This window comes from Dipodomys merriami, unplaced genomic scaffold (assembly GCF_024711535.1).
Source record: "Dipodomys merriami isolate MVZ:Mamm:240054 unplaced genomic scaffold, mDipMer1.0.p SCAF_1, whole genome shotgun sequence".
NCBI lineage: Eukaryota > Metazoa > Chordata > Mammalia > Rodentia > Heteromyidae > Dipodomys > Dipodomys merriami.
Window position 1 is genome coordinate 1,332,571 of NW_027202270.1, and position 14,675 is coordinate 1,347,245.

The following is a 14,675-nucleotide window of genomic DNA, read 5'->3' on the forward strand; positions in this document are numbered from 1 at the left end:
GACATAGAAGGCGCCTCACTTTGTTTTGTGCTCTGAGAGGTACTTGAGTGCCTTCTTAGAGACCTTTCTGCTGGAAATTGCGTGTCTCACGTGCTCAGTGGGGCTTGCCCACCAACCAGCCCCCCAAATGGAGCACGTGTAAACTTGGCTGGTGGTTTTCTTACTCTGTCCAGGGGACACAGTTGGTATTTAGAGCTCTAGGGGTTGTGAATGGCGGCTTTCTGTGACACTTGCTGTCAAGCCCAATTACAAAGCTGTGTTGTCATCCTGTGCTTTGCATTGGTTTTGTTGTCGCTCACACCAGTGCTGCTCGGAGCAGTGATGGCATCACGGAGTCCAGCAGGGCCTTGCCAGGTTCCACAGGCTGTTAGCTCCTTCTGGCAGGGAATGCAGGCTGTGCAGGGACACCAAGCCAAGTAAGGCTGAGGCTGCTGTGCTGGGGGGGGGGGGGGGGGGGTGCTGGTCCTACCTCAGGCAGGGAGCATGTGGGCAGGAGCAGAGGGAAGGGCCTGCATGCTAAGGTTTGCCAATGGCAGGGAAGGTCAGGTGGGCTGTGAGCTGGAGGTGGGGTCTCTGCTGAGGTCGATTTGGTGGCGTACTAGAGAGGCCTGAGTGGGGCGTGTCTGGGGGACATGTTGAAAGGGCAGTTATCCCAGCTGGCGTGTATGACGGAGGGACAGGGCAGAGACCTAGAAAAGTTGTTTGGGAGCATGCCCATACTTTGATGAGACAGTGGGTCCCCCTAGGACTTGAGACCAGCCTTCTCCCTCTTAGACCTGGATCCAAACAAGATCCAAATACTGGATCTTGCCTCTTAGGGTTCCAGAACAAAGTCAGCCATCATTGGAAGGCCAAGGCTCAGGGGAAAGGGTGGCATGTCCTGTCTCCTCACCAGGTGTGCTGGGAAGAGAGACAGACAATGCCCTAAGTGGTGGGGTGGCCTGGGCCTGGGATTCAGAGGTATGGAGTGTCTTTGTAAGAGGTGGACTTCACGGAAGGGCTTTGGTCTGGGGCTCCAGGCTCGCTCACTCAGAAGTTTTGGTGACTTGTATTCAGCTTTGTATATGGTGGGTTCAAGGAGTCCAGGCAGGGCTCAGCAGAGCTCTTCCCAGGAGCAGGGCAATGTGAGAAGGCTGCCCATTGCCCAAGCAAGTTCATGAGCAGTGGAGGAAGTGAGGAAGTAGTTATTCCAATTCGGATGTTAGAAGAAAGTGCCAAGTCCTCTATGTTACACTTTTTATTGGTGCTGAAATCAGAACCAATGGCCGGACAGGTTTCTCATCCATTAGACAGTCCTTGTTAGCCAGTCCATACCTAGAGATTTCTTCCCTGTTAACTCACCAGCTCTGGTTTCAGCAGACTTCATTTTAACAACTTACCTCTACCAAATGGCTGCAGTGCATTTCTTTCTACATTCAGTTTTCATATAATTTAATTAAATATTGCTCTTAGGATGATAAAGCACTACCGGTGGTGCTGTCTAGAAGCAGATTGCTGCCACATTCACTTTGCTGCTGGCAAATCAGCCAGTGAGTCGGCCAAAGCACCTCAGGCAGGGTGTGTGGGGCACTTCCTGCCCAAGGATCATGAGGCAGGGGTGTGTGGGGCATTTCCTGTCCAAGGATCATGAAGCAGGGGTGTATCCAGGCACTTCCTGCCCAAGGATCATGAAGCAGGGGTGTGTGGGGCACTTCCTGCCCAAGACTCATGAGGCAGGGGTGTGTGGGGCATTTCTTGCCTGAGGGCTTGAGGCAGGGGTATGTGGGGCACTCCCTGCCCAAAGATCAGGAAGCAAGGTTGTGTGGGGCATTTCCTGCCCAAGACTCATGAGGCAGGGGTGTGTGGGGCACTTCCTTCCCAAGGATCATGAGGCAGGGGTGTATGGGGCATTTCCTCTCCAAGAATAATGAAGCATAGGTGTGTGGGGCACTTCCTGCCCAAGGATCATGAGGCAGGGGTGTGTGGGGCATTTCCTCTCCAAGGATCATGAAGCAGGGATGTGTCTGGGTACTTCCTGCCCAAGGATCATGAGGTGGGGGTGTGTCAGGGCACTTCCTGGCAGGGGGAGGAAGGAGGCAAGTGAAAGGAACCTCACTTGCCTGGTTCAAAGCCTGTGAACAAGTTGGTCAGCCATGGCTTTGTCTCCCACACTGGGAAGGTCAAAGAGGGAGCCTGGGGTACTACTTTAGTGACTAGATTGTGGATCTTGAGTACAGTCTCAGGAGAGTATGGGAAATTGTTGGCTTGTTACTTAGTTTAAAAATTTTTTGTGTTACAATTTATGTGTGAGAAAGGACATTTCTTTTCCTACAGTAGGTCTGCAGCCAGCGGCAGTGAGCTGCAGTGCGGAGTCAGGAGGGACAGGCACTTTGTGACGTGGGCAGAGCGCCTGTAGTCCTGTAGACTGCCTGTTCTCTGGAGCCACGCCTAGCTTTTTATAAGCTCAGGAGACCCTGTGAAGTAGGTTTGCCACTGCTCCTGTGGATGGATGGACTCCAAGCTGAGTCACTGGACTTGTTAGTAGGAGCCCTGTTTCTGGGCCTGCCTTGCCCCTTTGTTCTTTACTTCAGTGCTCTGAAGACTTGGGACTGCAGGGGGTGGGTATGGCCTACCCTTGGAAGTCACTGAGCAAGGTGGGGTTGGATGTGGCTGCAGGTCCTACTGTACAAGAAAGGTGTGAGTACACTGAGGGGAGGAAGCGTGCTCCATTGGTGTGAGTACACTGGGGAGGTGCAGTCTTGGAGGAGGAAGCGTGGTCCATTGGCATGAGGCCTCGGGCGTGTTGTGGCCATTTAGTGGCATTAGAGCTTGTGTTATGAAAAAATGTGGTGATGTAGGGAGTGTGAGCCGGGATGTCACACACAAGTCTTACAGATGTTGTGAGGAGTTTTTCTTCCCTCTTAAATCGTGGGATACAGGGAACCTAGGTAACTGAGCATTTCAGATAGAACAAGACTAGAGTCAAATTATTACATTGTAAAGAAAGGTCACAGTGAGGGCGCTGTCCCTCTGGTGGTCAGTGGTGAGCAGGCCTGGCCAACGTGAGGGCGCTGTCCCTCTGGTGGTCAGTGGTGAGCAGGCCTGTACACGGTGAGGGCGCTGTCCCTCGGGTGGTCAGTGGTGAGCAGGCCTGGACAAGGTGAGGGCGCTGTCCCTCTGGTGGTCAGTGGTGAGCAGGCCTGGACCAGATGAGGGCGCTGTCCCTCTGGTGGTCAGTGGTGAGCAGGCTAGGACAAGGTGAGGGTGCTGTCCCTCGGGTGGTCAGTGGTGAGCAGGCCTGGCCAAGGTGAGGGCGCTGTCCCTCTGGTGGTCAGTGGTGAGCAGGCCTGGACCAGATAAGGGCACTGTCCCTCTGGTGGTCAGTGGTGAGCAGGCCTGTACACGGTGAGGGCGCTGTCCCTCTGGTGGTCAGTGGTGAGCAGGCCTGGACAAGGTGAGGGCGCTGTCCCTCTGGTGGTCAGTGGTGAGCAGGCTTGGACAAGGTGAGGGCGCTGTCCCTCTGGTGGTCAGTGGTGAGCAGGCCTGTACACGGTGAGGGCGCTGTCCCTCTGGTGGTCAGTGGTGAGCAGGCCTGGACCAGATGAGGGCGCTGTCCCTCTGGTGGTCAGTGGTGAGCAGGCCTGGCCAACGTGAGGGTGCTGTCCCTCGGGTGGTCAGTGGTGAGCAGGCTAGGACAAGGTGAGGGTGCTGTCCCTCTGGTGGTCAGTGGTGAGCAGGCTTGGACAAGGTGAGGGCGCTGTCCCTCTGGTGGTCAGTGGTGAGCAGGCCTGTACACGGTGAGGGCGCTGTCCCTCTGGTGGTCAGTGGTGAGCAGGCCTGGACAAGGTGAGGGCGCTGTCCCTCTGGTGGTCAGTGGTGAGCAGGCCTGCACAAGGTGAGGGTGCTGTCCCTCTGGTGGTCAGTGGTGAGCAGGCCTGGACCAGATGAGGGCGCTGTCCCTCTGGTAGTCAGTGGTGAGCAGGCCTGGACCAGATAAGGGTGCTGTCCCTCTGGTGGTCAGTGGTGAGCAGGCCTGGACCAGATAAGGGCGCTGTCCCTCTGGTGGTCAGTGGTGAGCAGGCCTGGACCAGATAAGGGCGCTGTCCCTCTGGTGGTCAGTGGTGAGCAGGCCTGGCCAAGGTGAGGGGCTGTCCCTCTGGTGGTCAGTGGTGAGCAGGCCTGGACCAGATGAGGGCGCTGTCCCTCTGGTGGTCAGTGGTGAGCAGGCCTGGCCAAGGTGAGGGCGCTGTCCCTCTGGTGGTCAGTGCCAGCTAACTCAAGTCCTGTTTGGGATGCCTGTGTTGACATAGAGGATACTTTTTATTCCCTTTGGTCAGAGATGTGTTGGGCAGGTGTGACTCCAGGTAGCCTGAGGCTTGGGTTCCTGGGTGTTAGCTGGTGAGTGATATTGTCTCCATTCCGTAGGGTTGGGGCTGAGCACATAAGAGACTGTCTTGGACTTCCACATGAATGTTCATGGAAGCAGTTTGGCTTCATGGTCCTGGGACCATGGTGTTACACTGGCCCCGCAGGTGCCCAGCGCCTCCAGTGTCTGTCACACCCCAGGCTCCCATACTTAGCCACTCCTTCCCTGGGAATCCAAGGCTCATGGCTGCAAGGCTACTAAGCCAGGCCAGCAGCTCGTACCTGCAATCCCAGCTGTTCAGGAGACGTGGTAGGTCACAGTTCAAAACCAGCTCTGGACAAAAATGTCCACAAGACTCCATCTCCAATTAAGCGGCAAAATACTGAACTAAAGGTGTGGCTCAAGTGGTTGCATGCCAGCCATGAGCAAGAAAGCTGAGCAAGTTCTAAGACCCTGAGTACCAGCACACATAAAAATTCGAGAGTAGGGGCTGGGAAGTAGCTCAGTGGTAGAGCGCTTGCCTTTCATGCCTGAGGCCCTGGGTTCGATTCCTCAGCACCACATAAGCAAAAAGAAAAGAGCCAGAAGTGGCGCTGTGGCTCAAGTGGTAGAGCGCTAGCCTTGAGCAGAAGAGCTGAGGGACAGCGCCCAGGCCCAGAGTTCAGGCCCCACAACCGGACCCCCAAAAAAAAATATCCGAGAGTACTTTTACTTTGACATGAACTAAGAACTCCTTTTTAGAGTTTGTAGAAAGCTTGCTGGTTTGGCCTTTAGATAGGTGCTTAGGTTAGGAGACGTTATGTTGTCCATAGCAGTAAGAGTGGGATTAAGACATGTGAACTATGTGATATTCTGATACTCATTGCAGTGACTATTACAGCTAAACGTGGGTATATCTGTAAATAAGATGCAATGTGTATGCATTAAGCAGAAGGCTGTTTGTTATTATAAAAGATGGCTTTTGAAAGTTGACTGATGAATTGTTTTGAAAATAGAATTTATTTGATTTATGTTGTACTGTAACTGAAATCAGGGAAATGATATATCAAAGAAGTGACTCTAATAATTGTTATAGTTTTTTCTTAAAGTTAATGAGGAAGTTCAGGCAGAGCTCATTAGCACTTCTATGTAATAGTAGAAAATAGGAGTTTGAAACTGGAATCCCCAAAACACCCCAGAATCCCAACTAGCTCAGCATTCAACCCATGTAGAGCGGCGTTCATACCCTGTGCCACCATCTCCTCCCCAGCAGGCACAGCTAACTCCATGGATGCAGACCGGCTTCACGCAAGCCACAATAATACGATGAAAGACTTGGTCCTGCATGGAAAGACCTGTCAGCATACAGCTTCAAGGGGGCCAGCCACCCCAAGACATCCCAGGGCAGAGATCTTGAGTACGGTGGCCTTATACTGACTGGCAGGTTGGTGGAAAACTGGAGTGGAATTTTCAAGTCAGTGTAATTGAGATTAATACCTGTCTGGTACAGTGGGGAAATGCTCTCTAGCTGAAGTCTTAGAGCTGAGAGCCTCGGCTTCCGCCTGCTACACTGTGTGAAGTCAAGTGGTCACAGGCAAGTCCCGTGTTTACTGTCCTGTCTGGGGTCAGAGCCTTGTTGATCTGCCACCGGAGGCAGTGGTAGTATAGGCCTGTGTAGGCTGCCTCCTGGTGCCAAAAGGAATAGATGGCCAGGGAGCATCACCTGAGGCGGTGCCAGAAGAAAGAGGCAGAGCAAGACCTCCTCCCTGTTGGCATCCACAAGCAATGGCAGAGAGACAGCTCTTCCAAGCAGGGTAGGCTCAAGGGGCAGCTCAGCAGTGGGTGGCATGGACAGCAGGCCTGGAAATGATGTGTGCGTGTGCGTGTGTGTGAGAGAGAGGGAGAGAGACACAGAGAGACAGAGACAGAGAGAGACAGAGACAGAGAGTGAGCAGCTGCACTCAGTGCTGCTGGAGACCGAGGGTCAGGGACTCACCTGCTGAGGAGGCAATTGAATGGGTTTGTTGTAGTTTCTCTTGAATGGGGTTTTCTGGAACTTATCTGTCAAATGCATCCTTTTTATTGTCTATAAAACAGCACCCTTGAGTTCTTTAAGTTTTAACGTTTGCTTTCTTGTACAGGATTCTGTGTGAGGCAGTAGTTAGGGCTGGGCATCTGCACACACCTGCCATCTGGGTACAGACCAGTTGGTCAGCAGAGTTGGCAACACGCGGTGTAACGGCTGCCTTCGGAAGGGACCTGCGCTCTGGAGCCCTGTGGCTGGCACTTGCCCTCCCGTACCCCACAGTCCTATCGTGCTTTCTCGTGAACCTCCTCACTGTCCTTGTTAATGCTGCTCTAAAATTGCCTCCAGATTGCCCGTCATTCATCTTCTGTCCCACCTCACACTCAGCACAAGTGCCTTACACAGGTGGACTTCTGTTCCCACTGCTGTTAGTCTTTTTCCTGTTTCAAACTCAGTAGGTTGTGGTGACTTGGACCTTAAATAGTCTCTTATTTTTTAATGAATTTAAAGGGGATTTTTTTAAGTCCTGCGTTTGTCACCCATAGCTGCCATCTCTGATGAGCTGTCTTTTCACTTGTGATCATTTTTCTTTTGCCTAAGTCCTGACATCCTTTAGCAGTTCTTATAGCACAGGTCTGGTAATGGTGAATTCTACTGGCTGTTATTTTACTTTTCAACATCCTTCTGATCTATACAATATAGAATTCTGATCCATACTTCTTCCTCCAAGCTTATAAAGATACTCCATTGCTCCTGGTGGCATGGTTTCTCGTGGGAAGTCTGCAGTTAAATCTTGCCTTTAGTTTTTTCCCCTGGCAGCTTTTGAGATTTTTCTGGATCTCTGTCACTAGGCTTCAGTAACTAATTATGGTATACCTCAATGTGGTTTTTTCTGTCTTTATCATATGTGGGGCTTGCTGAGTTGCATGAATATGATGGGCATAGCTTTCAGAACATTGGGAGGTATTTGGCCATTATTTCTTGCTTCTCTTTCCCTCCGCAGGCAGACTCCGAGTTCAGAAAGTTTTGCTGAGTTCATTTTCATTATTTTTTTCTATGCTGTTATAGGCTATGCTACTAGTTCCTTTGTGTTACTTTATGTCTCCCAAGAAACAGAAGCAAAGGGATTATTCATTGTCAGAGTTTATTGGGCCCTATCCCTGCTCCTGGGGAAGGAGTCTGAGGGCAGGAGGGCCTGCCTCCGTGTTCACCATCATGGGAGACAGGAAGGACCTGTTGAGTGTTCAGCCAGGCCGACGGGGTGGCCTTGTGCAGACTGTCTCTTGGAAGAGCCGCTGCCCACAGGGGCCAGGCTGCCCTCAGTCACTGGACAGAGCACTCTGGGAGGATGCCCGTGGTGAGTAGGCACTGAGTTCTGGGGTGGATATTGCAGTGAGGGCTTTGTGCCCCGCGCACACGGGTGCGCGGCACACCACTCAGGAGGAGGAGCGGTGTCAGGAGTCTGCTCCTCTGCTTTCCAGTTCTCTCATGATCATCACCTTCCATTTCATTTCTGGAGCAGACTGCACGCGTTTATAACAGCTGTTCAGTGTCCTGCTCCTCAGTCGTCCGTCTCCATCATTTCTGAGTCAGCCTGGTTTTTGCTCTGCCGGTGGGTCACACTGCCACTTCCGCATGTCTAGAAATGTTCCACTGGCTGCAGCACAGAGTGAGTTTTATATATTTGAGTCCTGATTGAGTTCTCTTTCTGTGGCAAGTGTTGGGATTTTTCTGGCAGCAGTGACACTTCTGTATGTCAGCATTAAGCCTGCTGAGGCGTGAATTTCGGCTTTTCAATGAGTCTGGTGTATCCTGTGTCAGGGCTGCTGTGGCTGGGGGGATCTCTCGAGTGCCGTGTGCACTGAGAGTCTGGGAAGAACCCCTCACCCGCAGCCCTGGCTGTGCCTTTTTGGCTGTTTTGCTTGCGGCTCCTGGAAGCCACCTGTGCCCAGCTCTGTAGGTCGTCACCATGCTGTATGGATAGGCCTCGGCCAAGAGCCGGCAAGCTCACCACAGGTCTCTCAGTTTTCTGCCTAGCTAGCTCTAACCCCCTGAACATTAGCCACCCTGGCCATTCAGGGTCAAGCAGGACCAGACTGTTTGTCTCACTTGTAAATGCTTTCTGGCCAGGGGGCGATGGCATGCTGTGCTGTGTGCCCATCACAGGGAGCTGCTGCCTTGCTGTAGTTAGACTGGAGTCTTTCTTGAAGTCAGCTCTGGTGCTGTAGTCAGTTAGACTGACCGCACAGGCCGCCCGAAGCCTGGCATGTGTGAGGGATGTTTTCTGTAGCTGGGCTTGTCTAAACCAGGGTGGCGTGTCTGCAGCTGTACTTGCAGATCATGTGCTGCTCTGTCTCAGCGTTCAGCTGTCTACCTGTGGAGCTCTGTCTGTGTTGACAGTTCCCCATCTTTCCCGCTCTTCCACCTTCATCCTCCTTCCTCTGCTTTGGGCTCTTCCCACAGTGTGTGTGTGTGTGTGTGTGTGTGTGTGTGTGTGTGTGTGTGTGTGTGTGTGTGTGTGTGTGTGTGTGTGTGTGTGTGTGTGTGTGTGTGTGTGTGTGTGTGTTCTTCCCACAGTATGTGTGTGTGTGTGTGTGTGTGTGTGTGTGTGTGTGTGTGTGTGTGTTTCTATGTTTACAAAGGTAAAAGGTTAGGCTGTCTTCTCTGCATTTCTCAGAGCATGTAGTACCCTGTACTTCATGAGTTAAAAAGTGCTATCTCCTCTGGGAGGTGTGACTGCACATGGCTCCATGGGGTATGTGTGCTTTTCTCTGACATAGTGGGTGTGTGGTTTTTCTCTGTACAGCAGGGTGTGTGTGGTGTTTCTCTGTGTAGTACAGGGTGTGTCTGGTGTGGTTTCTCTGTGTAGTACAGGGTGTGTGTGGTGTCGTTTCTCCGTGTGGCACAGAGTGTGTGTGGTGTGGTTTCTCTGTGTGGCACAGGGTGTGTGTGGTGTGGTTTCTCCATGTGGCACAGGGTGTGTGTGGTGTGGTTTCTCTGTGGCACAGGGTGTGTGTGGTGTGGTTTCTCTGTGGCACAGGGTGTGTGTGGTGTGGTTTCTCTGTGGCACAGGGTGTGTGTGGTGTGGTTTCTCCATGTGGCACAGGGTGTGCGTGGTGTGGTTTCTCTGTGGCACAGGGTGTGCGTGGTGTGGTTTCTCTGTGGCACAGGGTGTGTGTGGTGTGGTTTCTCTGTGGCACAGGGTGTGTGTAGTGTGGTTTCTCTGTGGCACAGGGTGTGTGTGGCGTGGTTTCTCTGTGGCACAGGGTGTGTGTGGTGTGGTTTTTCTCTGTGTGGCACAGGGTGTGTGTGGTGTGGTTTCTCTGTGTGGCACAGGGTGTGTGTGGTGTGGTTTTTCTCTGTACAGCAGGGTGTGTGTGGTGTGGTTTCTCTGTGGCACAGGGTGTGTGTGGTGTGGTTTCTCTGTACAGCAGGGTGTGTGTAGTGTGGTTTCTCTGTGTAGCACAGGGTGTGTGTGGTGTGGTTTCTCTGTGGCACAGGGTGTGTGTGGTGTGGTTTTTCTCTGTGGCACAGGGTGTGTGTGGTGTGGTTTTTCTCTGTGTAGTACAGGGTGTGTGTGGTGTGGTTTCTCTGTGTAGTACAGGGTGTGTGTGGTGTGGTTTCTCCATGTGGCACAAGGTGTGTGTGGTGTCGTTTCTCCGTGCAGCACGAGGTGTATATGGTTTCTCTGTGCAGCAAGGGGGTGTATGTATATGGTGGCTCCGTGGGGTGTGTGTGGTTTCTCCGTGCGGCATGAGGTGTGTGCCGTTTTCTCTGGTTGTCTGAGCAGCGCCAGTATGGAGCATTGCTGAGCCATGTGTGTGAGAGGATCCCCAGGGACTCAGTGTGACACAGTGCAGCCTGGCTGTGGCAGGTAGAGCTGATGCTTCTGGGCGTGTCCTAGTTCCTCCAAATGTAGATTGAGTGGCCCTGGACACAAAGAAGGATGAGAGGGGCTACATCTCCATCCACCACTTGCGAAGCAACTTAGGGATTGCCAAGTCTCCTGGGCCACCGTTGCCTGACCCAGGACCTGGCACCATAGGCACGAAGTAAGCATGATGTAAGCACACTTGGCAGAGATCTGTTTGCAGCCAGGGTACTTTGCGCAGCGCTGTGGGCCATGGCCTCGGGCCCGGGCCCGGCCCCTGGACTCGGGTTGTAGTCAGGGACGCCACCGCTGGTGTGTGAGTGGCAGCATGGGGCCGGGCACCCCGTGTCCAGGTGAGGCACAGCCCCGGCTGAGCCGCAGCCTGCTGTCACCCAGGAGCCTGGGTAGATTCTCAAGAAGGTGGGGCTCTCGGTAGCCCCGTGTCCCACCTGCCGCACAGCAGGTGGAGACCAGAGCTTCCATGTTCTTGAACCCATGGCACTCAGGCCAGGTGGCAGCCACGTGCTGTTTCCCTGAGCACGTGAACATGTGGGCCTTGAGAGTCTGCACTAGGGGCGCGCCAGGGCAGTGCGGGCCCACTGTGGGTTGGACAGGGCAGGTGACTGGGGGAGGCAGAGGGCCCGGACTCGGTCTCCAGGGCAGGTGACTGGGGGAGGCAGAGGGCCCGGACTCGGTCTCCAGGGCAGGTGACTGGGGGAGGCAGAGGGCCCGGACTCGGTCTCCACGTGCCACAGAGGAGCCAGGTGTCCTGCCAAGAGAAGTAGCTTCAAAGAAAACGAAGGAGGTATTTTCTGTGCTGTGAACTTTAAAAGGTGCAGGAGAGGGGCTGGGAAGCTGGCTCAGTGGTAGAGCGCTTGCCTTGCATGCCTGAGGCCTGGGTTCGGTTCCTCAGCACCACATAAGCAAAAAGAAAGAAACCCAGAAGTGGCGCTGTGGCTCAAGTGGTAGAGCGCTAGCCTTGAGCTGAAGAGCTGAGGGACAGGCCCAGGCCCAGAGTTCAGGCCCCACGACCGGACCCCAAAAAAAAAAAAAGTGCAGGAGAGTGAGCAGATCAGAGTACTCCTGTCTATTCCCACTGGCATACGGGCAGCCCAGCGTGTATTCCTTCACCCACTCCCTTCCCAGCCGTCCCCTCCAGCCATGTCACATTCTGTGTGGGGAAGGGCAGGAGTCACATCAGGTCTGGGGAAGGGCAGGGGTCACATTATCAGGTCTGGGGAAGGACAGGGGTCACATCACATGTAGGGAGAGGCAGGGGAGCCATTAACCCACTCATGGGACAGTCAGGAAAGTAGCTGCTTCCATAGTTTGCTGCCTTAAACATAGCTCTGACGCTCAGATTTGTGCACAGCTGAGTGCTGTGCAGGGGTGCACGTTTGGTGATGGGAGCAGGGGAGCAGCCAGGGTGCGGGGTGGTTCCATTTGTTTTGCCCAGAGGGGGGAAAATGCAGTCCCAGATCCCTAAGAAGACTGGGCACAGAAGGGCAGCGCCCCCCCCCCGGAGGCTCCAGAGGCCCCACTGCCCGCCATCCTCGGCCAGGGCTCTGGGCTAGCCGGTTCCCACTGTCCCGAGCAGTGTGCCAGCACCTGTCTGCGGCTCCTCCCTGGCCCTCGGCCTTGGTGGGGCTCTGCAGGGGCTCGGAATGCACGTTTGTCACTTCAATAAAGAACTTTTTGTTTGTGGTGGAGGGTTGGGGGGAGCACGGAGGGATTGAGCTGCGGGCGATCAGGGTTTAGGGCGGCTTGAGTAAAGAGGCGCAGCCTGGGTGAGGACGGTCCGCACGCCGGGCTCTGTCCTGCAGTCCCACCTCGCCGGCTTCTGGCAGCATGGCGGGACGGTCCGCACGCCGGGCTCTGTCCTGCAGTCCCACCTCGCCGGCTTCTGGCAGGATGCGGGACGGTCCACACACCGGGCTCTGTCCTACAGTCTACCTCGCCGGCTTCTGGCAGCATGGCGGGACGGTCCGCACGCCGGGCTCTGTCCTCAGTCCCACCTCGCCGGCTTCTGGCAGGATGCGGGATGGTCCACACGCCGGGCTCTGTCCTACAGTCCCACCTCGCCGGCTTCTGGCAGCATGGCGGGACGGTCCACACGCCGGGCTCTGTCCTCAGTCCCACCTCGCCGGCTTCTGGCAGGATGCGGGACGGTCCACACGCCGGGCTCTGTCCTACAGTCCCACCTCGCCGGCTTCTGGCAGGATGCGGGATGGTCCACACGCCGGGCTCTGTCCTACAGTCCCACCTCGCCGGCTTCTGGCAGGATGGCGGGGAGCTGTTTGAGTTGTTGGGGGCAGGCGGGAAGCCCGCACACTTCCGAGCACATGCCAGTGGTGGTAGGCAGAGTGCCGTGGCCTCTGCAGTCACGCTGCCTTTGGGGGGAGGGGCGGAGGTGCATCCCGTGGCGATGAGCCTCTGTGGGCCTCCTTGGAGGCTTCCTTGTGGGGAGAGAGGGTGAGTTTGGGATGTGGAGGGTTTGGAGGCTTAAGGTTCTGTGTCTTGTTGTGTTTCCTTGGGGTGGTGCTGGAGAGGGAATCCAGGTGTGTCTTGCACAGGGTAGCCTACAAGGAGCGACTCTGCTACCTAGCCCATTGCGTATGCTTGTGAATCTGTGGCTGGGGCGGGATTCACCCTCCGCCTCCTGGGTTGAGGCTGTCAGGCAAAAGAGGACAGCTTTGCTCTCACAGCTCCGTTCCCCAGCCATGGCCCCCTTTGGCTGTTCCTCCTGCAGCTCCCATCTTCTAGCTGCGTTAGGTGTTTCCTGTCGTGGTACCTTGGCCTGGCCAGTCCTCCTCCCCACCTTTGCCCAGGGCCCCGGGCAAGCTCCTCTTGCTCAGTGCTCTTTCCATCTGGGGCCCAGAGGTGTTTGCTGTCGCCATGGTCATGCATGGTTGTTAGCTCCGGGTCCAAGTCTCCACCTCCAGTTTTCCCTAGTCCACCCCTGCCTCTTGTGCCTGGCCATACCTCCATGGAAACTCGCAGCCCATCTGCTCCCATGGGTGGCTTAGGCCAAGGGTGGGCTTCTGCAGGCAGCGCGGTGTTGCCTGGTGTGAGCACCTGGGCTTGCGGAGACGCCTGCTCGCCGGCAGAGGCCCTGCGCCGTGCGGGAGCCGACGCAGGGGGTGGATCTGACGGCTGTGCCCTCCTGACCAGTGTGCCAACACCTTCCTTCCACAGGTGCCAGGCCGCAAGTATGCTCCCGGGTACAATGCCGACGTGGGCGACAAGTGGATCTGGCTGAAGTGACCGGCCTCGCCCAGGTGTGTCTGCTCTGCCTGGCGCTGGCCACGAGCCTCACGGCCGGGGAGAACCACGCACAGAGCCGTCCGCCCTGTGTGCAGCGGGCGGGATTAAAAGAACCAACCTCTGTTTAAAAGGCTTTGGAACCCTAGAGCTTTATTTTCAGAAATTCCCAGAATTGTCACTGTAAAGGCCGGCTCTCACTCAAGGCTGCCGCCTTGTCGGAGCGGTTGTGTCACACGGCTATTGGGTGCAAGAAATAAAGTCATCTCTGTGGAAATTCTGTTTCTGCATGAGGCCACCATGCCCTGTGCACACGCCTTGCCCTGTCACCAAGCCCTGTGCACGCACACGGTCATCATGTCAACATCATGCCCTGTGTACACGCCCTGTCATGCCATCATACCAACACCACGCCCTGCACACACCGTCATGTCACACATTCTGTGCACACGCACATGTCACCACGCCTGTGCACATGTCCTCTCAGACCACCATGCCCTGTTGTGTCCCCATGCCCAGACACTGAACACTAGTCTCAATCCTCTTGCCTCCTGGACAGCTCTGGCACTGGGGCTCTGGGAAAGTGCTGAGCTGTAGAGAAGCCCCAGAAACAGCGATGCAGCTGCCGCTCTCGGGACCTCCACCATCACCCTGTGGCGTGTGAGGATTTGCACGAGAGCCCAGGGGCCTCAGGGCATCCGTGAAGGGGGGCTGTGCACACACCTCCCTGTGGGTGATGGCTTCGGCAGGACATGAGACCCACAAAGGCCCTTCTGCAGGAGAGAGCTCAGCAGTGAGGGGAAGTAAGCAGCAGTATCCAGAGAAGTGATGGATGGTGGGGAGCAGCCCACAGGGGAAAAACCCCTGAGGTCCTTTCTTGGAGTATGTGAGGACTGGGCGAGGCCGGCCATGGAGGGCCAGAGCTGCCCGTGACCGTTACCAGGTCGGCCCTCCAGCCCTGGAACCCCAGAGGGGCTGTGCCCTAACAGATGGCAAGGGGAGCCCCTGTGGCTCTTTTTGGCATGGCCTGGTTAGTTCTGTTCTTCAAAACATGGTGGGTAGTGATTGCATCAAGGGCTGGGGCCAAGAAAAAGACCAAGACAATCCTGGAAGGAGACAGCTGTGCAGATGGGAAGGAGGGAGAGAGGACTTTCAGGGGAGGGTGGAAGGGAGGAAGGAAGGGAGGGCTTTCA

General features: G+C 55.2%; 1 protein-coding gene across 1 annotated transcript in view; it reads left to right on the forward strand.

Annotated features, from left to right (window-relative positions):
* The window catches only part of Ndufa10 (NADH:ubiquinone oxidoreductase subunit A10), a 47,420-nt gene extending 33,661 nt beyond the window's left edge, over positions 1–13,759 (forward strand). The window contains exon 10 of the mRNA XM_070005821.1: positions 13,417–13,759. Within this exon, the coding sequence (XP_069861922.1) occupies positions 13,417–13,485 (69 nt within the window). The 3' untranslated portion in view covers positions 13,486–13,759. The remainder of the gene's footprint in view (positions 1–13,416) is intronic.
* Positions 13,760–14,675: the final 916 nt, after the last annotated feature.